This window comes from Danio rerio, chromosome 21 (genome assembly GCF_052040795.2).
Source record: "Danio rerio strain M-AB ecotype USA chromosome 21, GRCz13ab, whole genome shotgun sequence".
In the NCBI taxonomy this organism is placed as follows: domain Eukaryota; kingdom Metazoa; phylum Chordata; class Actinopteri; order Cypriniformes; family Danionidae; genus Danio; species Danio rerio.
Genome location: NC_141041.1, coordinates 20,744,889 through 20,766,901, shown reverse-complemented (window position 1 = coordinate 20,766,901; position 22,013 = coordinate 20,744,889). Strand labels below are relative to the sequence as shown.

At 42.8% G+C, this 22,013-nt stretch overlaps 2 protein-coding genes across 2 annotated transcripts; both read right to left on the bottom strand.

Annotated features, from left to right (window-relative positions):
• Positions 1–574: 574 nt before the first annotated feature.
• gzma (granzyme A) lies at positions 575–4,208 on the bottom strand. Its single transcript, XM_087301124.1, has 5 exons — positions 2,832–4,208; positions 2,592–2,736; positions 1,497–1,635; positions 1,147–1,401; positions 575–1,056 (listed from the first exon to the last, which is right to left on the bottom strand). Exons 1-5 carry the CDS (start codon positions 2,893–2,895, stop codon positions 886–888), a joined length of 774 nt encoding a protein of 257 aa, XP_087157250.1. The 5' UTR covers positions 2,896–4,208; the 3' UTR covers positions 575–885.
• Positions 4,209–10,999: 6,791 nt separating this feature from the next.
• On the bottom strand, positions 11,000–21,507 carry gzmk (granzyme K). Its single transcript, XM_087301125.1, has 6 exons — positions 19,377–21,507; positions 19,135–19,279; positions 18,436–18,574; positions 18,087–18,341; positions 17,649–17,996; positions 11,000–11,960 (listed from the first exon to the last, which is right to left on the bottom strand). The coding sequence occupies exons 1-5, from the start codon at positions 19,438–19,440 to the stop codon at positions 17,826–17,828; spliced, it is 774 nt and encodes a 257-aa protein (XP_087157251.1). The 5' UTR covers positions 19,441–21,507; the 3' UTR covers positions 11,000–11,960; positions 17,649–17,825.
• Between the last annotated feature and the right edge of the window lie 506 nt (positions 21,508–22,013).

The following is a 22,013-nucleotide window of genomic DNA, read 5'->3' as shown; positions in this document are numbered from 1 at the left end:
TTGTGATGATTAGGATGCAGTTCAACAGATGATTCATTGGAAAAATCTACCTTCTCTCACTTTTGCAACTAGATGTGAAGTTATCATTTGTTGCTCTTTCAACTGGGATTGATGACGACTTTTGTCAGGTAGCATATGCTTCTCATTTTTTACATTGAGGATACATTGAGGTCTTATGAAGTGGAACAGTCTGTCTGTGCAAGAAACTGAAGATTATTAAAAATTATTTAAAAATCTGATGTGAACATTATTTCACAACCGATCAATTGTTACACTACAGAAGACCCCAATGTCTCAGTATATAGAATATACAGCTATTAACTTGGTGTTGTCTTTGTGTTTTGTTTGACACTCAATGATGACTTTGACTCTTTGTTGGACTGATTAACCAAATACCACAGTTTTAGTCGAAAATCTTCTTTATTATTCTGAGGATGGAAAAAGTCATCATAGACGGCATGAAGATACATAAATTAAGATAAAATGTGCATTCTGTGTGTACATTTTAATGGTTGTTTACTAGAAAATAAGCAGGAACAAATAGAGGGGCTGATATAATACAATATCAGACACATTGTTTTTTTTAGCTTTATTTCAAAATTTGCTTAACATTGTAAAAACACTGGTTGTGAATATAAATGTAGAAATTTAAAGTCACAAACATTTTTAAAAAAGAACAGCATATTTTCAGAAAAAAAAATTACGTAGATGGAATAACTATTTAAAAGATGCATTATATTATGTATTTAATGAATAATAATCTCGCCTAGGGTGCTAACAAGTCTAGATGCAGCCCTAAGGTACAGCTACACCCCAGTCACAGTTTTTGTACCTTTATTTCTGAAAGTGCAGGCTACTGTATATAAGCTGGAAAAGTTTGGTTTCCTAAAAGCGTGTGCTGTTGAATTGCTGTTTCAGTATTTTATTGATCCAGGTGATATGTCTTTTGGACAGAAGCGTGTACACTGTGGGTTTTTTGGGATCCCCACATCCGTGTGAGCCTGAAAGCACTCCAACCAGGTTTTTCTCACACTCCAGAGGTCCACCAGAATCTCCCTGAAAAACAAATCAAGATCTTCATCCTCCAGACATGTGAAGAAATGTTTGCAAACAGCATAAATCAGCATCTGTATGGGTGAAACCCACCAAACAGGTTCCTCTGTGCTGCTGTGTGTTTCCTGCACACAGCATGTCTTTGGTGATGACAGGATTTCTGTTATAGTAGCGGTTGCACTGCACTCTGTCCACCACCAACACCTCCAACATTTGCAGTTTATCAGAAGCTTGCTTGCCTTTATAATCAGTGGTTCCCCAACCTCTCACAACACATTTTGTTCCGGGTTGGACGTCTTTTTCCTTTTTAGGGATTTTGTAGGGTTTGGCTTTAACTTTTTTGCTTAGCTGCAAAGATATGGCAATGCTCAAATGCATGTTGTGTAAAAGCAGTAAAAGAGTTAATTATGAATAAATGACAAAAATTTTTTGTTCATCCTTACCCTAATGAGCATGATGTCGTCTTTTTTAGTCTTTTTATTGAATGTTTCAGGGATTTCGTAATTGTGGATGGCAATACGCTGAGAGCCTTTACTCAGAGATAGAGATCCTATGAGAACCGTCACTGATGAATAGGAGTCTCTGAAATAAAAAAAAGTCTGCTTATATGCTTATACTTCATAGTTCTATAACCCCCACATTTATAGTTAGTTTCAATAAATAAATAGATCATGAAAATAAAGATCAAAACGCTTAAAATAATAACTTGAGATAAAATAAAATGAATTTGTATCTCTAATTCTGAGGGGAAAACTAGAAAAGCTCTTTCAATAGGAAAAAGAGGAAAAACTTTCAAGAGGAAAAACTTTTTTAGCAAATTTCTTGCATATAATAGTAAATTGACATAGTAAATTAATAAAAATTTTTTCAATACATTTCAATAAAGATTAAAGCATTTAAAACAGGGAGGTGCCCAAACTTTTTACTATGAAGGGCCAAAAAACAAATATTATTGAGAGCCGTGGGCCAAAGCTAAATATATGACTATACAGTATTTATAAGGTAAAGCAAACAAACAAGAGTTAGATTAAATTTGAACTCCCTCTCTTCTCAGATGGCATGGCGGGCCAAATCAAAAAATATCATGGGCCAATATTGGCCAGCAGACCCTGTTTGGTCCTTTCTGGTTTAAAACAATAAATTAAAAAGTAGCACATTTAATGATCCGAGCTCTTTACTAAGAAGCTTTTTCAATAAAAAAAAACCCAGTGTAGCAAGTTCTGTTTAAAGTTTCCAGCATGTCAACAAACAAACCTAAAAATAGATATTAATCTGTTAACAAATTAATCAAAGAAAAGGGATATTATTACATCTAATGTATGTCAAATTACTAAATGTATACCCTAAATTGCATTAGTAAAAGTAAAATTACGTAAAACTTAAAATTAAAATAAACTTAATTAAATATCTGACTTTATCTTTATTTATCTTAAATTAGCTTCTGATTAACACTTGTTCTGATTTTTATATTTACGGCATTCTTTCCTAAAAAGATGATAATATGCTTAGTTTGTGTAAACTCAGTGTAGTTTCCTTACTCTTTGCAATGCGCCGCTGTTAAAACCCACTCTTTGTGAATCAGGATTCCTCCACATTTATGATTCTGGTTTACCTGAATGGACACCATCCACGATAAAGCTTTTTTGACATCTTTGCCTCCAACAATTGATACGTCAGAGCAAACTGGAAGAGAGATTTTAAAGACAGTTACAGATTGAACAAAAGAACACTAATGAAGTTTGCAACCAAACTCTGGGACAAAAAAAAACAATCATTACCTGTCACTTTAAAAAAGGTGAACACCAAGAAGTGAAACACAATCAAATTTCTGCAAATATCCATTGAGTGGACCGTCCTCTCAGCCAAAAATCAATGTGTTTTCTCAGATGTCCTTTAACATCAAGTGTGAGAGCAATGAGGAAATAACCGCTTTTTAATTGCCCTTTCTTAGTCATCTTTGTGGTCAGAGCAGAATCAGGAGGTGTGTTTGTGTGGGGGGTTTTGCATGCAAGGTGATGCATCTGTTTTTGCACATTTTCACAAGTTCACACTGAGTCAATCAACAAGTCGTAACTTTTACTGTTAGTGGTGTTGATATAAGAGAGTAGGACTTAATTTGATTTCATGCAGGTTTATTTAATGTAAACGTTTAAAGAAGTTTAGAGGGCATCAAGCTCTACCCAGTTTTATTTTAGTACAATTAAGATATTTTAATAAACAAATGTTTTAACTGTGTGCATATATCACCTGATTATATATTACATGATCGGTCATAACAACATGCTAGTTTTATGCTAATTTAACTAAGGAAACTATACTGTAGCTATGTTTCAACTTGTTTTTTAAGTTAAAATAACTTGTAAGGTTAACTTTATTCAACAAAAAAATTTAAGGCAAACTCTATTTATATCCACAGCGAACTTGATCCTTAAAGGGCATTGAAATCTCTCTCTTTCGTTCATGTTTACTTCAGAATTTTTTCATAAAATGCTTCATGATGGTTGTGGAGCACTGCAAGCATGCAGAGAGAGGAGTGGGCATAGCCAGCAAAGCAGGGAGAAAGAGGGGAGTGAACTGTCAGTTGGCTTACAAAATGAGACGCAAACTGTGAGGAGATCCATGATTTTATAGTTTAAAAAGTTAAACTGCAAAGAAATAAAAAGTATGTCATTTAAAACCCTGCTACAATGTTATTCATAATTTCATATACACAACAATCACTAAAAAAGGAGAACTTCACTCCTTAATCCCCAGGTCTGAAAACAAACACATGGATAGCAGTGCAGCAGGTCTCTTGCCTCGTCTGTTTCAACCATTAGCCCTGCCGGTAATCTGGAGATTTTAAACATAAACACAGCAGCACTTCACATTTGCTTGCTGCAAACCAACAGCTTTGCTGTATCAGGTCTGCAGAATCGCGGAGAAAAACATGCAACAAACCCCATGGATCATAAAAATAAACTCGTGCTCGTACGAATCGTGCCGTGGCGACGCGTTCTTAACTAGTCATTGGGTTTCAGCTTGGCAGGTATGCCTTGTTTTCGGAAAGCATGTGTAATTAAGAAGCAGGGTCTTCTCAAAGGATAAGAAAACACTGCTATGAATAATAATGAGAAACCGACGCATCATCACTTCACTGGCAGATTTGCGCTACATCACCGATTTTGATCCCAGAAAAAATATTTTAAACCCGGAAGATGAAATTAACTTACAAAAGCTCAAAATTATCTAGTGTACCCCACAATTAAAGCTTACCGTTGCTAACGTTTCTTAACTGATGCTTAACACACACAAATCTGTTAAAATCTCAAAAAAAGTACCGCAGGTTGTCTTAGGGCCTACTCACACTATGCGTTTGTAGTGTGAGTGCAAAACGCGCCAAAGCCCGAAACTGAAAGCTAGACGTGACTTTTAAGGGACTGTTTCATATGGATTTTATTAATCATTCTTACTGTTCAGTGAACTCAAACAGCCCTAGATTATTAAAGTTGCAAACCCCTCACTGCACGACAGCTGCGGACCTTCAGCACACCTCCTCATTCCTGCAGCACGAGGGCTTTATGATTGTTTAAGAGCACCAAAAGTGGCGGATCTGTTCGGCAAACTATCTTACTGCAAGTCACCGCATCCCTAAGGACTGTTTGGCGAAACATTTGACTGCGTCACTGCATATCAAACCGACTGAAACGATATAACTAGAGAAATCTAGAAATATATAACTAGAAATATATAAATATATAACTAGACTAGAAATATATAAATATATAACTAGAAAACCACTGTGCTGCTGAGTGACAGCGCTTCTCACTTCATCAATGACGTAAGCGTGCCCAGGCCCGATTGTGGTGTGAGTGCGGGTCGTTGGGGGAGACGGGAGAGGGGACAATCGTGCTTTGGCCCGGTTTGAGGCAACTGTACCTAGTGTGAGTACGGCCTTAAACCTTTAAGGATTTATTGCACATTTTCTCTTGAAAGATTATCCTGTATAATATCCATTTTGCAGAACGGCAGGCTTTATAACCAACGAACTCTATAACTTGATACAGTTTAAATTTTTTTTATATTGTACTCGACTTGAAATGAGTTGTGTTGTATGTCCTCACGAGTAGGTCTCTGTTTGTTTTGAAACTTTGAATAATTTAGCGGAAGTGCCTGAACAAAAAGAATATTAAAAAGCCAATGGGAGTTTATTTGATGTGCTTTGGTGTTAATGTGAAGTGCGTAAAGAATACATGACAAATCGTGAATCAGCAAGACTTCTGAGACTACACAAAACTATAATGATGAACAACAAAACAGAGAGAGCTTTTGTGATTTGTGAATAATCTCTTGCTAGAATTGCCATTAAAAGAGGAGTTTGTTAAAAACACACATTTACAAACAAAGGTCCTGTTTTTATCTGGTCTTATGAGGCCATTTTTGATCAAGTTTCTGATTTCTATGAGAAGAACATCTAGGCGGGTGTACTGTATCTATGATCCTTTTCTGACCTTTTGCTTTAATATTACAAAATAACTTCAATTTCCAAATGAATGCAAAATGAGAGAGCAGAAAAAGACAAAGAGAAGCAGATTTAATGTCTGATCTAATAGCCACACCAAATACTTTGTATTAGAATAAGGACTATTTCTTTTTGCCTTAAAAGCAAACATGAATTTTCAGATGGCAAAGTTTAAAGCCAGTCTGGTTAACATGCTTCAACAACACACAATAATATTCACATGTTCGGTTTGCTGGGGAGTACAGTATGCAGCCTTTGTGGTTGCTTAATTATATTCAGGCAAATATCTATTTACACTATACAAGCAATCCAGCTAAATGCCTTTTTAAAAACTAAATCTGGAAGTGCTCAAACGCTCAAAGCATTTCAATGCCTGTTTAGCCCTGTATTAAGCATTGTTCAGTTGTGATCAGATCAACAGAAATGCATTTTCAAAAGGCACCTATTACGCATTTACATTTATGAGTGGTTTATACATTAGTGTTTGTTGGCAGTGTGTGTGCACAACCACCCACTTTTGATCAAAGTTTGATCCAATTTCACCTAAACATTTTATTTAATCCCTATAACGCAAAATCTCTCAGACAAGCTGTTTGAAGAAACAGAAGGTTGTGACATCACAATCTACTGCCCCGCCCACAACAGTTAGAAGATCCTCCCGAATTAACATAGAACAGCAATTGTTGCACTGACACTAGGGGGCGCTAAGCCTATCCAGCCATGAGGTCCAAAAGTTTGCACCTTTTTTACTTAAATTTTTTTTTTATATATTTTGCTGTTCTTATCCTTATATCACGCCTTTTCTACATTTATCTTAATGCAATATAATAAAACATGTCAAGCTTGTAAAGCTTTTGAAATGATTTTTTTAAAATAAATTCACAACTAAAAGTAATAGATGAACTATTTTGTTTTTGAAACTAAATCTGATTTGACTGCGAACTGGTTTAAGAATGAGGGTGGGTGACCTAAATGAAATTTTTTAGACCCTCATTATATAAAATATTATAGAAAACAATGTTTTATCATTTATAGGATTAATTTATACTTCTAGGTATTTATTTGGGGGACCTTAGATTTCCTGGGTCCCTAAGCGGCCACTTACCTTACTTATTGGATAAATCTGCCCCTGGACATGTGCTCAGTAGTTGGATACATGAACCAACAGAGTGATCTTCAATAACTCCTGTAATTTGAGTTGCTGAAGACACAGTAAATTTATTTAGTTTATGAAGGGATTACTCCTGCTATTCTTAGCAAACCATTTTACACCAGACTGCTTTGTGATTGAGAGTAAGGGTGCTTTCACACCTGTGAATCGATTCAGTTGTTCCGAAACAGAGATTACAATTGTTACATTGTTGCTCTTTGCTCTTGGAGCGGTTCGCTTTCACACTGCAAAGTTTCTAATCGGACCAAAAGAGCTTAAACAAGTCACGTGCGAGTAAACTCTCCTCACATTGGTCAGTGTCAGGGTTTATTTTGCAGCGTCCCGCTAAGCTGTCAGGAGAAGTGGTGGTTTGGTGGTGATTGACAGGGTGCGCGCGCGCGATGTGTCTGAGGAGAGATGCGGAGGGGAGGGGTGAGAAGGGTGCGCGACGATGCCTATTTGAGGACCTGTAGGGAGACGCGAGATTACCGGGAGATCATCACTCGTTTGCGGGCATCCGGAGACTCGCGAAACTTCCCACCCCAATCATAATTCTCTCTTCATATAGCCGTATATGCCTATTACATATCCATAAAACACAGTGATACAACCGCGCTCGGATCGGATCGCTTTCTCACTACAATCGAACCGCTCCAGGGTTCGTTTCAATCGAGCCGAGACCACCTCATTCAAGCGATCTCGGAGCGATTACTTTGGCGCGGAACAGAGCGCGATTGCCCTGTTCACATATGCCAATCGAACCGCGCTAACTGGGCAAACGAGATACGTTCCGAAACAAAAGTGTAGGTGTGAAAGCACCCTAAGTACAGAGCAGGTTTTGCTGAAAAGTTGCGCCTGAAAGACTTAACAGAACCACCTGTTTGTGATCTAGTCACACATCCAAAAGTAAGTGGCATATACAGTGCATCCGGAAAATATTCATATCGCTTTACTTTTTCCACATTTTAAATGTTACGGCCTTATTTCAAAGAAGTTAAAAAAATTATTTATTTCCTCAATTTTACACACAATACCCGATAATGTCAATGTGAAAAAAGATTTTTTGAAATTGTTGTAAATTTATTAAAAATAAAAAACCTGAAAAATCACATGTAAATAAGTATTCACAGCCTTTGCAGTGAAGCTGGTAAATTGAGCTCAGGTACATTCTGTTTCCACTGATCATCCTTGAGATGTTTTAGCAGCTTATTTAGATGTCACCTGTGGTAATTCATTGGACATGATTTTGATTTGAAAAGGCTTACACCTGTCTATATAAGGTCCCAGGGTTGACAGTGCATGTCAAAGCATTATCCAAGCATGAAGACAAAGGAATTGTCTGTAGACCTCCGAGACAGAATTTTCTCCAGGCAAAGGGCTGGAGAAGGTTACAGAAAAAATTCTGCTGCTCTGAAAGTTCCAATGAGCACAGTGGCCTCCATTATCTGTAAGTGGAAGATGTTTGGAACCACCAGGACTCTTCCTAGAGCTGGCCGGCCATCTAAGCTGAGTGATCAGGGGACAAGGACCTTAGTCAGTCAGTTACAGTTCTTCTGTGGAGTGAGGAGAACCTTACAGAAGGACAACCATCAGTGCAACAATCTACCAATCAGGCCTGTATGGTATAGTGGCCAGACAGAAGCCACTCCCCGCCTGGAATTTGGCAAAAGGCATCTGAAGGACTCTGAAGGGTGTCACACACCGGATGCACCGCATCAGATGCGCACATTTGCAAGCTATTTAAAATGAAACTATTCAGATGGCGGTCTGTGGCACGGCAAAAATCTGAACAGTGTCCTGAGTCATGGCTGGGCGCAGGGGACAGCCACCGACTTTCGGCGCTGGTGTGTGTACACTGCTAGAAATCTGTATAGAATTCTAAAATGCATGGCACTGCGTGGCGCAGCACTGCATCCGGTGTGTGACCTCCTTCAGACAATTTGAAACAATTTGAAACAAAATTGTCTGGTCTGAGCCAGGCATTACTTTGGAGAAAACCAGGCACCACTCATCACTAGGCTAATACCATCCCTACAGTTAAGTATGGTGGTGGCAGCATCATGCTTTGGGGATGTTTTTCAGCAGCAGGAACTGGAAGACTAGTCAGGATAGAGGGAAAGATGAATGCAGCAATGTACAGAGACATCCTGAATGAAAACCTGCTTCAGAGTGCTCTTGACCTCAGACTGGGGCGACGGGTCATCTTCCAATAGACAGAAAGCACACCGCCAAAATATCAATGGAGTGGTTTCACAACAACTCTGTGAATGTCCTTGAGTGGCCCAGCCAGAGTCCAGACCTAAATCCTATTGAACATCTCTGGAGAGATATGAAAATGGCTGTACACCATCACTTCCTATTCAAGCTGATAGAGCTTGAGGGGTACTGCAAGGAGGAATGGGAGAAAAAAAAATCCCAGAGACAGGTATGCCAAGCTTGTGGCATCATATTCAAAAAGACTTGCGGCTGTATTTGTTCCCAAAGGTGCATCAACAAGGTATTGAGCAAAGGCTGTGAATACTTATGTACATGTGATTTTATTTTTAATAAATTTGCAACAATTAAAAAAAAAACTTTTTTCACATTGTCATTATGGGGTATTGTGTGTAGGATTTTGAGAAAATAAATTAATTTAATCCATTTTGGAATACGACTGCAACATTAAAAAAAAAAGTGGAAAAAGTGAATCCCTATGAATACTTTCCGGGTGCACTGTTTACAGTATAATCTTTGAAAATCACCTTTCTTAATAATGTGCTGTGTGTTAGTCACCTTCACCATAAATGCAGAAAAGTAAACAGAGAACAGTTCTGTAAATTCTGTTTTGATTATACTCAGGTTAAACAGATGGTTCAACTAAACATGGCAAAACAAAATTAGGTCATTTGCATTTAAATGTCACATCCACAACGTCAATTCATTTTTAATTTGACCCCAAAATGAATATTTTCAGCAGGTAATTATGTTGGACTTGTTGTGTATCTTGATCTGAAACTCAAATTACATCTTGCAAAAAGGGGCATGATAGGTGCCATTAATACCAGGTGTAAACAGGGCCAAAATGGCCACCAATCAGAGATTTCAGAATTAAATTTAAAATTTTAGCTCTTTCTGCCCCAGTATCAAATGCACAATGTTGTGGGATATCAGAGCCAGCAAAGGATCCAAAGCCTTTAAAAATCGATAAAGTGAAGGAAGTAGCCCAGAAGAGCAGGACTGAAGTAAACGGATGCATTTTGAAAGCAGGATCCAAAGGGACCATGTTTCAGCTTTCAGTAAACTGTGACTGAGCACAATGTAACGTCTGTCTAGCACATGTTGAAAGCCCTGTTTACACAGGGTATTAAGATGCACTTTGGTCAGATGTGTGAGATACATTCCCATTTACACCTGATGTTTTAGTTCATCTCTTTTGTCCCTTTTTGACAAACAGGTAAGCTAAAAAAGTATATTTGACATAAATGTACTCACCCTCAGGCTTTTATTGTTCAGTCGAATATTAAAGAAGTGCTTTTATTTAACTTAAAATGAAGTGCTGGCTATTTAAATGTAGGTTTTTGGCTACTGGTACTTGACAGTCAAAAAAAAAATTATAGGAAAAACTAATTAATATGTGTTTCTTGAAAATACATTGATGTCTTATAAAGTGGGTCAAGAACACATATTCGTCTTTCAAATTGTCCTGAGCACATTCACCACAGATCCAACAGCAGCTTTTCCACTATTGGGGTGAATAGTTCTGTTAACAGTTTCATACGGTGCTGATTTAGGCCAGTCAGCATGAAAATAGTTTAATTTTCTACTGTGGTACTAACAACTGTATTCTTTGTACAATAAAACAAATGTGCTAATTGTTGATTTGGTAACAAAAGTTCTAATCCTAATTCTAACAAAACAATTGAATCATTTTTTTCATTTGATTACATTAAATAACAGAAGTCACTTTAAAAATGCATTGATTTATAATGAAAGCATTTGATTGCTTTTCTGTTTATGCTCATTTAAGACAAAATTAGTTGTTTAAACGACCCCCCCACAAGATTGACATACTTAGATGTCATTATTATTATTATTATTATTGTGTATATGTCTGATTAAACACGCACCCAAAACCCAGAGTGTCCAATTTCAGTTCACTTCAAATCACGTGTAATGTTACAGAATCCGTTTAGGAAACAGCGGCAATTTATCACTATGGAGCCCGTCTGACAGTTACACACCGCTACATGAACTGACTGTTTTAAGGATTGCATAGGAGTGGCAATAGTGCCTATAAAGGAAAGAAAGGGAATCACGCCATTTTTCTATTTATTTCCAAATGTTTTCATGTCCAAATAAAATGAAAACACAGAACAGACTCACATTAAAGAGCAAAGGGGAATCCACATGCATTGGTGGTTCAGCGGTATGGGTTGCGTACAGGTATTAATTGCGTATTAATGCTTATTGCCACCTTTCAGAGAAAGATTAAAAATATGAGAGAAATGCAGGAAAATACCTTTACAGGATGTTAGAACTGTAAAATACAGGAGAATCCTAGGGAAAATGAAGGGGTTGACAGGTATGTATTAGAACGTTTTGTTTGATAGTGTAAAATTGGCTACTGTGCATAAGACCTAAATTCATCATCAGGCTTTTAGCCATTGACTTGCATTTGGTAAATTAACAAGGATCACAGCTTCAGCCAAAATAAAGTTCTTTATTATTCTGAGAAAAAAGTGATCTTGGATGGCCTGAGAATAGGTAAATCAATAGCAAATGTTCATTACAGGGTGTACATTAATGGCTGAGTAATATTGACTGGGACAGGGCTTTCATTTTGCCTCTCATTCCCCCTTAAAAAACGAATAGTAAAAGGGGAACGATTAAGAATATTGTGGCTGAAGCCGTCAGACTGACATCAACAAAGAAGAACTGTCACTTCAAATGGAGAAGCTTTTTGATTTAATAATTTGATTGAAGATTCAAAATTACAGATTTTTTTTATTGTTCACCAAATGTGCGCTTACAAAATAAACATTGTAAATAAAGCAAATATGGATTAATAAGCTATATAAGCTGGGAATGTTTAGTTCCCCTTCGGGGGGAACTTCAGCACTATAAGTGGATTTGATTTGTAAAATCCACGCATTGGGGAGGTTCGGTTCAGAAGCTACTCGTCTGAAAGAGTATTGAACGGGCCAATTAAGAATGAATTGGCAGCGCAAGCCTGCGCAGGTGAGCGGCATAAGCAATCAACTGAGTATATAAGCTCACCTGGCGCCAGCAGACGCTATCCTTTTCGCTTCAGAGACTTTCTGATCGAGTCGATGAGGGTTCCTCCTGCTGTGACCAGCGATTCTGAGCGAACGAGAGCATTCTCCCGGTCCAGAGTGTGTACACGCAGTGGCAGACGGTCGAGCTGGGGTTCTCCCTTGCCTGGCGTTCTTTGGGTCCGGTCCTCCAGAGCGGTGCGTATAAAGTTGCAAACTTCACAGAAAGAGCAACACAGTCGTGCAGCACGTCCTTATCAGGACGGCGCTCCGACTGTGCGTTTCTGGATGCGGTGGTTTCCTGTCCTCGGATGATGGGCGCGGGCACTGCGTTACATGTCTGGGGGTCCAGCATGTTAATGCGCTGCTTGCGGGCAGTTCATGTCGTCATTGCGATGCCATGACTGTTGCGCAAGATCGCGGTTAGCCTTTGCAAAAGGGTGAACCACCCCAGTTGTCCCCTGCTCTGCAGCGGGCACTCGGGCAGATCTGAGGGTTTCAGCGAGAGATAATCCGTCGCCCACGGGCCCGCGGACCTCCCGCTCCTCTAAGCGCTCCATCCAAGCTTCGGGCGGGGGAAGCGATCCGTCTAACAGATGGTAGCCCTTACGCCCGATGACACCGGAGACCAGATGTCCACCGCGGCATCGGAGGGCGGGCTTTCATTGTCCGATGATGATTCAGACCCGCTCGCCCCCTTCGGGCTGGTGAGCGCTGTCACTACGGATCCTGAAACGGACATGTTAGCCGTGCTTTCCCGGGCTGCTTCGGCCGTGGGTTGGAGATGGTTTATCCCCCAGCTCCGCGGCCGGACCGACTAGAGGGGCGTTCCCTTCTTCCCGGAGGTGCACAGTAGGCTCACGCGGTCTTGTAAAGCACTTTTTTCTGCTCGTGCTGCGTGTTCCTCCACCCTAACCACTCTTGACGGTGAAACAGCCAGGGGGTATGTGGCGATTCCTCAGGTTGAGTGCGCGATGGCGGTAAATCCGCGCGGCGCCTCTTCTTGGCGGGGTCCGCCTCGTCCCCCATCCAAAGCCTGTAAGTTATCTACCTCCCGCGGAGCTAGAGCTTACATAGCTGCGGGCCAGGCTGCTTCCGCCTTGCATGCGATAGCCACCTACCAGCGCTACCAAGCGCAGGCGCTGGCCGAGCTGCACGAGGGTGGGTCCAACCCAGGCTTACGAGCTTCGCACCGCCGCCGACTTAGCTCTTCGGACTACTGAGTCCGCTGCGTGTGCGTTGGGGAGGACGATGTCCACATTAGTGGTCCAGGAGCGCCACCCCTGGCTGATATGCGCAAAGTCGACAAAGTCCGCTTTCTTGACTTCCCCATATCCCCAGCCAGGTTCGGCGACACTGTCTGTGAATTCACCCAGGAATTCAAGGCGGAGCAGTTGGTGGGTGATGTCTTATCGGCGGTCCGTAGCCCGCTCCGCCCGCCGTGCCATTCATACCTGCTCCTCGCCGAAGGCGCCCGCCTACGAGAGCTGCTCCGCCCCCGCACACGCCTAAGGCGAAGCGAGCGCGTCGGGCACCTCGGAAGCAGGCAGCCCCCCTGCCCAGAACGCCGCTAAGTCCGGCAACGGACCGCGAAGCGCCCCTGGGACAGGCCATCTGGAGAAGAGGGAACTTGCTCTTTCCCCGCTGGAGGGCGGGGCCCCATTTCCAACGGCACTTTTTACTGCCATGAAAACATTATGAAAGGGCACTTTTCACTTCCCCAGATGTGACAGCCCGAAATCTGCCAGTCTGGGACGCTATGCTTTCTAGCTTGCAGATTCGGTGCGTTTCGCCAGTGGCTCACGAGCGCTGGGAGGACGGTCTCCTTTCTCCCACCCCTCGAGCCTCTCCTCCGGAGCTCGGGTTTGGAGTGAGAGCAAATATCTCACCTCCAGCTTTTCCGTGGGACCCGCGAGCTTCCCAGATCAGCACACCCACTCCGCGCTGCCCCACTGCTGGTACGTCAGCGATTGTAGCGATGAGTCCATTAGCGAGAGCTCTGCCTGCCTGGTTAGCGCGGGCCAGCTCTTCGCGGTGGCTCATACGCACAATCAGACTCGGCTATGCGATTCAGTTCGCGAAACGGCCCCCCAAGTCACGGGTGTGTATTCACCAGGGTCAGCCCCCTGTCCGCCCCTGTCTTGCGAGAGGAGATTGCTGTCCTCCTGGCGAAGGATGCAATCGAGCCGCTCCCTCCAGCCGAGATGGAGAGTGGGTTTTACAGCCCACGCTTCATCGTGCCCAAAAAGAGCGGTGGGTCACGGCCAATCCTAGATCTGCGCGTTTTGAACCGCTGCCTGCACAAGCTGCCGTTCAGAATGCTCACGCAGAAGCGCATCCTCCGGTGCGTTCGTCCTCTGGGTTGGTCTGCAGCATTAGACCTGATGGACGCGTATTTCCATGTCTCCACTCTTCCTCGCCACCGACAGTTTCTGCGGTTTGCGTTTGAAGGTCGAGCTTGGCAATACAAAGCCCTCCCCTTCGGGCTCTCTCTGTCTCCGCGGGTCCTCACCAAGCCCGCGGAGGGTGCCTCAGCGCCCCTTCGGCTCGCGGGCATCTGCATACTCAATTTCTTTACGACTGGCTGATTTTTGCCCTCTCTCGGAGCAGTTGATTATGCACAGAGACAAAGTGCTCTGGCACTTCCACCTGTGGGGGTTTCAGGTCAACCGAGAAAAGAGCAAACTCGCCCCCGTGCAGAGGATCTCTTCTCTCGGGCTGGAGCTGGACTCGGTCACCATGGCAGCGCGCCTCTCCGGAGAGCGCGCTCAGCTGATGCTGTACTGTCTGAGAGAGCTCGACAGTAAAATAGTGGTCCCACTGATACTATTTCAGAGGCTCCTGGGGCATATGGCATCCGCAGCCGCTTCATGCCGCTCGGATTATTCTATATGAGACCACTTCAGCACTGGCTTCACGATCGAGTCCCCAGACGCGCATGGCACGCGCGCGCACACCGAGTCTCTGTTACTGCGCTGTGTCGCCGCGCCCTCAGCCCTTGGAGCGACCCCTCGTTCCTACAGGCCTGGGTGTCTCTAGAACAGGCGTCCAGTCTTGTTGTCGTTTCAGCAGACACTTCCAACACGGGCTGGGGGGCTGTGCGTTGCGGGCATGCGGCTGCGGACCTGTGGAAAGGTACCCAGTTGCATTGGCATATCGCCTGGAGCTGTTGGCAGTGTTCCTCGCTCTCCACCGTTTTTTTCCGGTGCTGGAGCGGCAACACGTGCTGGTCAGGACGGACAGTACGGCGGCGGTGGCGTATATCAGCCGTATAGGGGGTATGCGCTCTCGCCGCATGTCTCAGCTCGCCCGCCGTCTGCTCCTCTGGAGTCATCCGCGGCTGAAATCGCTGCACGCCATTCATATTCAGGCAAGCTCAACCGTGCAGCCGATGCGCTCTCACGGCAGCCTTGCGTCCTGGAGAATGGAGACTCCACCCCGAGTCTGTTTAGCTGATATGGGCGCGATTCGGGGAAGCCCAGATCGATCTGTTGCTTCCCCCGAGATCGCTCATTGCCAGTTGTTCTTTCCCTGACCGAGTGCTCTCGGCACGGATGCACTGGCTTACAGCTGGCCTCGGGGCACGCGCAAATACGCGTTTCCCCCAGTGAGCCTGCTCGCGCAGTTACTGTGCAAGGTCAGGGAGGACGAGAAACAGGTTGCTGGTTGCGCCCCTCTGGCTCAACCAGACCTGGATGTCAGAGCTCTCCCTCGCGATAGCCCTCCCCTGGCAGTCCCTTCGAGAGAGCACCTACTCTCTCAGGGACAGGGCACCACCTGGCACCCTCGCCGATCTTTGAAGAGATTTTTAGACGCGAGGAAGACTTAGGTAACCTCCGATTGCGGTGGCTAATACCGTCACTCGGGCTAGAGCCCCCTCCCCGAGCGCGCCTATGCCCTGACGTGGAGTCTATTCACTGAATGGTGTGTCTCTCGCTGAGAAGACCCCCGTAATTTGCCAGATCAGCGTTGTGCTTTCTTTACGCCGAGAGAAGTTGGAGAGCAGGCTGTCGCCCTCCACACTCAAGGTTACGTGGCTGCCATCTCCGCTCTCATAACGCGGTGGCTGGCAGCACCGTGGGAACGCATAACCTCATCATCCGGTTCCTCAGGGGCGTTAAGCGAATTAATCCACCCCGCCCCCTCTCATGCCCTCTTAGGATCTAGCCCTCGCTACACAAGCCGCGTCAGATCCCTTCGATCCTCGACTCAGTATATTTCTGTCCCTGAAGACAGCTCTGCTGGTCGCGTTGATATCGATTAGAGGGTCGGGGACCCGGAGGCATTTTTCGGTCAGTGACTCGTGCCTGTAATTGGGCTGGCTTCTCTCACGTATGAGACCCCGCCCGCGATATGTGCCCAAGGTTCCTACCACTCCGTTTTAATACGAGGTAGTGAGCCTGCAAGCGCTGCCCTCGGAGGAGGCAGACCCAGCCCTTATTTATTGTCCAGTTCGCGTTTTGCGTATTATCCGGACCGCACTCAGAGTTTAGATCATCTGAGCAGCTCTTCGTCTGTTATAGCGGTCGGCAGCAGGGAAGTGCCGTACCGAAATAAGTTCCCACTAGATTGTGGATGCCTTTCTTTCACTATCAGAGCCGAGATGAGCCGCGTCCCCCGAGAGCGCGTGCGCACTCCACTCGGAGCTTCGCATCCTCTCGAGCGCGCGCACGCGGCGCCCCTCTAACAGACATCTGTAGAGCTGCGGGCTGGGTGACACCCAACACATTTGCAAGGTTTTACAATCTGCGAGTGGAGCCGGTTTCCTCAAGGGTATTAGGTAACCCTTGGTGATTGAGGAAACAATTCGGTAGGGTGTTGAAACACGCTTGCTGCGCCATTTTCCCTAACACGGAGATACGTGCGCCTTTTTATCTGTCAGTAAAGTTCCCCGTCAGGTGAGCCCTGCAGAGTCCTCCGTGGCCCCCAGCACTGACTCAGCGGAGGAGTCACTTGCTGGCCCACTACGTTGTAGGTCTGCCCGCTGGTCAGCCCGCGTTTTGGGTAAAGGTGCCTGCTATGCGTGGTCCCCACTAGGCGATCCCATATGCTTATTCAGCCACGGTTAAGTCCCCCCCCCCCTGGGCGGACCCGTGTCTTCCCTCCCCGCTAACCACTCTTTTGCTATGCGTACTCCCCCTTTTTAGGGCTAGTCCATATGTAAATTCTGCCATCTATCCCCCCTTGGGTAACGGATGGCCTCCGCAGCGTCCTCCCTATCGGGATTGCACGCTTCCCAACGTACTGTCGTATTTTCCTAGAATTATCTAGATGCTCACGACTTCCCAAAAAATATATCTAAATCCGTAAAACTTCTGTTGAAGTAGGATAAATTAGGGCCAGGGACACGTTGGAGGACCGCGCCCCCCATGATGCGGGTGCGTCACGCTTGCTTGACTATCTCCTCATCGGGGGTGTTGGTAAGGTGCAGTCATTATGGCGCTTTCAATGGGCTCCCAATGCGTGGATTTTACAAATCAAATCCACTTATAGTGCTGAAGTTCCCCCCGAAGGGGAACGTTCGAGGTTACTAAAGTAACCCTTCGTTCCCCGAGGAGGGGAACGGAAGCACTATACTCCGTCGCCATAATGACTGTCCCTTAGCTGTTGAAAGTCTCTTCAGCTTAAAAAGGATAGCGTCTGCTGGCGCCAGGTGAGCTTATATACTCAGTTGATTGCTTATGCCGCTCACCTGCGCAGGCTTGCGCTGCCAATTCATTCTTAATTGGCCCGTTCAATACTCTTTCAGACGAGTAGCTTCTGAACCGAACCTCCCCAATGCGTGGATTTTACAAATCAAATCCACTTATAGTGCTTCCGTTCCCCTCCTCGGGGAACGAAGGGTTACTTTAGTAACCTCGAACGTTTCTTAAAAACGTGTGCTGTTAAATTGCTGTCTCAGTATGCTATTGATCCAAGAGATGTGTCTTTTGGAAAGAAACGTGTACACTGTGGGTTTCTTGGGAATCCCACATCCTTGTGAGCCTGAAATGACTCCAACCAGGTTTTTCTTACACTCCAGAGGTCCACCAGAATCTCCCTGAAAAACAATTCAAGATCTTCATCCTCCAGACATGTGAAGAAATGTTTGCAAACAGCATAAATCAGCATCTGTAAAGCTGAAACCTACCCAACAGGTTCCTCTGTGCTGCTGTGTATTTCCTGCACACAGCATGTCTTTGGTGATGACAGGATTTCTGTTATAGTAGCGGTTGCACTGCACTCTGTCCACCACCAACACCTCCAACATTTGCAGTTTATCAGAAGCTTGCTCGTCTTCATCATCAGTGGTTCCCCAACCTCTTACAACACATTTTGTTCCGGGTGGGACGTCTTTTTCATTTTTAGGGATTTTGTAGGGTTTGGCTTTAACTTTTTTGCTTAGCTGCAAAGATATGGCGATGCTCAAATGCATGTTGTGTAAAAGCAGTAAAAGAGTTAATCATGAATAAATGACAATCCTTTTAGTTCATCCTTACCCTAATGAGCATGATGTCATCTTCTTTAGTCTTTTCATTGAATGTTTTAGGGATTTCGTAATTAAGGATGCCAATACGTTGAGAGCCTTTACTCAGAGATAGAGATCCTATGAGAACCGTCACTGATGAAACAGGGACTCTAAAATAGAAGACTGACATAAGTGTGCTTAGTTACATCATGGTGAGCACATCAAGGTAAGACACTGCAGTGAGTGAAAAATAATACTTCCCCAGTTAAGAATTGAACAAAAAAAATTGTTTTACTAGTTTTATAACCTTATCATTAAATATGCCAATTGTGCTGAATTACATATATTTCTACCAAAATAATCTAAACTTTTTATGCCACAGTAGAATGAACCTCCAACTAATACAGCATATGCTTTACGCAGCGGATTCACTTCCAATTGGGAAACATCCATGAACACTCATTAACACACATACACTACAGACAATTTAGCCTGTCCAATTCACCTATACCGCACGTCTTTGGACTTGTGGGAGAAACCAGAGCACCCGGAGGAAACCCATGCAAACACGTGCAGAACATGCAAACTCCACACAGAAATGCCAACTGACCTTCTTACAGTACCTTCTTGCTGTGAGGTGATCGTGCTACCCACTTATCCATTTACTGTATATTCACTCCCGAAACATTAGTATTTTATGCTTCAAATAAGTTTTAAGTGGTTTCCTTACTCTTTGCATTGTGCTGAAGTTAAAACCCACTGCTTGTGAATCAGGATTCCTCCACAAATATGGATCTTTTCCTTTTGAATGGACACCATCCACGATAGAGCTTTTTTGACATCTTTGCCTCCAACAATTGACACGTCAGAGCAAACTGGAAGAGAAATTTTAAAGTCAGTTACAGATTGAAGAAAAAGATCACTTGAAAAACTGTTTTTAATCAATTTTGTTGACAGAAAAACAATCATTACCTGCCGCTTTGAAAAAGGTGAACACCAAGAAGTGAAACACAATCACATTTCTGCAAACATCCATTGTGTGGTACAATCTTTCAGTCAAAAGTGTGCTTCCTCAGGCATCTAACAACCTCAATTGTGAGAGCAATGAGGAAGTAGCAAATTGAATGTACGTCTTGCTTAATTTTTGTGGTCAGAGCAGAATCAGGAGGTGTGTTTGTGTGGGAGGTTTTGCATAAAGGCGATGCATCAGTTTTTGCACATTTTCACAAATTCATATTGAGGTAGTTCTAGTTTGATAACACTAAACTACAGTTATAACCTTTTCTGTTACTGGTATAAATATGATATAGCACAACTTCCGACATAAGCTCTGACCAATGGCATTTTAATATCCTAATATGTACAGTTGAAGTCAGAATTATTAGCTCCCCTGAATTATTCGCTCCCCTGTTTAATTTCTTTTCCAATTTTTGTTAACCAGAAAGAAGATTTTTCCAACACATTACTAAACATAATAGTTTTAATAACTCATTTCTAATAACTTATTTATTTTACCTTTGCCATGATGACATGAGAACATAATATTTTACTAGATATTTTTCAAGACACTTCCTTACAGCTTAGAGTGACATTTAAAGGATTGACTAGGATAATTAAGTTAACTAGGCAGGTTAGGGCGATTAGGCAAGTTGTTGTATAATGATGGTTTGTTCTGTAGGGGGGGCATGCAAACTCCAAACAAACATGCAACCTGGTCCAGCCAGGACTTGAACCAACAACCTTATTGCTGTGAGACAACAGTGATAACCACTGAGCCATCGTGCCAGTTTTTAAGGTTAGCAGAGGTTTACTGATTGATATTTTGTTTTGTTTACAACAAATTTGTTCTTCCAGTTTGAAAAGAAATTTTAAAGCAACGTCACATTGAGGAGATCATTGTGTCCGCTAACACGCAACAAAAAATTTTTGCAAGGAACTTTTTTTTTTATTTAATTTTTTTGCTGAGAGCTTTTTGCATCTGCAAATGGTAAAATCTGGATTTGCCACTCATCTCCTTTCAAATAAGACACGGTTCCAGTTTGTATTGATTGTCGGGTCTCTACGGATTTGGTAAGTGTGTGATCAGTGTTAATATTTTTATATGTTTTTCCACATCACAAAGTTAGTTAGTATCGTCAGCACTACTTTTTCAGTTTTAAAAGACATACCTTAGTCAAAATGATTTAATTGCTAAGTTTACAATAATATCACTACAATTTTCGAATAGCAACGTAAGTATCATCAACAGTACACTTTCAGCTTTTGAAGAGCTTACTTAAAGGTTAAAAATGATAAGGCAGTGACCCTGCACTGTCATCAACCAGATAATGTGGCTGAGGGGAATCTGGTGGAGAGAAATCCTGCACTTTTTTTTACACAGCTCTCAGATCTGCTATAAACGCTGCTCTCTGAATAGCTGTTCACGTCTACTGCATCTGTGTTTGGGTTGCTGGCCACAAGTACTGAAACTTCTATTTTCATGCAAACCCTTTCCTCATTCGCTGTTGAACACTCCCACCAAAACAAAACTGAACACACCCACTTTCTTTACTTTTTCAAAAACTATTTCAAGGCCCTTTAAATGAATAACCTGTTGTTAAAACAGATAAACACTCCAAATACTTTTATTTGAGCTCAAATAATTCATTCTTTCAGGATACATGAGAGACACACACTCAATTTACATTAACAGAAAAGCATGCACAAACAAAAATCAATAGGACAATCAATAAGCATCAACCACTGTCCCTCAAGACCTTCTTAATAACGTCTTGTTTTGTTCAACTATAAAAGCAGCTCATCTTTCCTGCGGTAATCAACGCTATAGATCTCACATAGAGTTCAAGTGTAGCACCATTTACAGTACACAAGAGCCCAGCAGCAGATCTTTATGATGTTTGTTTCTATAGGGTGCTTGGGGTGACACAAGTTCACGGTTGTGTCCTGAAAGAAGAAGTCTCATCAGGGTACACGTAGCCCTCGCTGAAAGATTCGTGCTGAGCTAAAGTGACTAACGGTTTTTCACACCTTCAGAAGCGAAGCAGAAGCTTCAAAGCTGAATGTGCGGATGCAGCCTCCTGCTGCGCAAACCTTACAAACCTGCGAATCACAGCTGGAGATTCAGATCAAGAGACGCAGCCCTTTTATTCAGCTCCATGTCAAGCAAGAGGAAATAAAACATATATAGGGGGACAAATTAAACTTTTAGCATATTATACTTTATACAGAGTTTTTGGAAAACTCATGTTGTGAATCATTAAAATATCTAATATGATCTGTAGTACACTGCACTGTAAAAATGCTGGGTTCCACACAATTCCTCATGTTGTCCCGACACAAATCGATTAACTTGATTGTTTGTACAAATTTAAGTGGATTGAGCATAAAACATTTATGTTGTTCCCCCCAAAAAATCAAGAATTGTGTTGATTCATCTCATTTTAAATAAGTAGTTTGAACAAAAAGCAAAATAATTATTTTGGAAGGTACACTGAAAAAAATTATTCAGAGGTGATACCTTGGATTTACTCAATTTTTTTTACGTTAAATGGCTGTAAACAATTTATTTGAGCTGAATTTAAACAAACAAATTAAGTTGAATTTTATAAC

What these genes read in the sequence shown, in the direction of transcription:
- gzmk (XM_087301125.1), bottom strand. Translation starts at nt 19,440, where the DNA reads ATGGATGTTTGCAGAAATGTGATTGTGTTTCACTTCTTGGTGTTCACC. An exon ending in CACCTTTTTCAAAGCGGCAG is followed by an intron (nt 19,280 to 19,376) that starts GTAATGATTGTT and finishes TTTCTCTTCCAG; the next exon opens with TTTGCTCTGACGTGTCAATT. An exon ending in ATGACATCATGCTCATTAGG is followed by an intron (nt 18,342 to 18,435) that starts GTAAGGATGAAC and finishes ATATCTTTGCAG; the next exon opens with CTAAGCAAAAAAGTTAAAGC.
- gzma (XM_087301124.1), bottom strand. Translation starts at nt 2,895, where the DNA reads ATGGATATTTGCAGAAATTTGATTGTGTTTCACTTCTTGGTGTTCACC. An exon ending in CACCTTTTTTAAAGTGACAG is followed by an intron (nt 2,737 to 2,831) that starts GTAATGATTGTT and finishes TCTCTCTTCCAG; the next exon opens with TTTGCTCTGACGTATCAATT. An exon ending in AGCACAGAGGAACCTGTTTG is followed by an intron (nt 1,057 to 1,146) that starts GTGGGTTTCACC and finishes TTTGTTTTTCAG; the next exon opens with GGAGATTCTGGTGGACCTCT.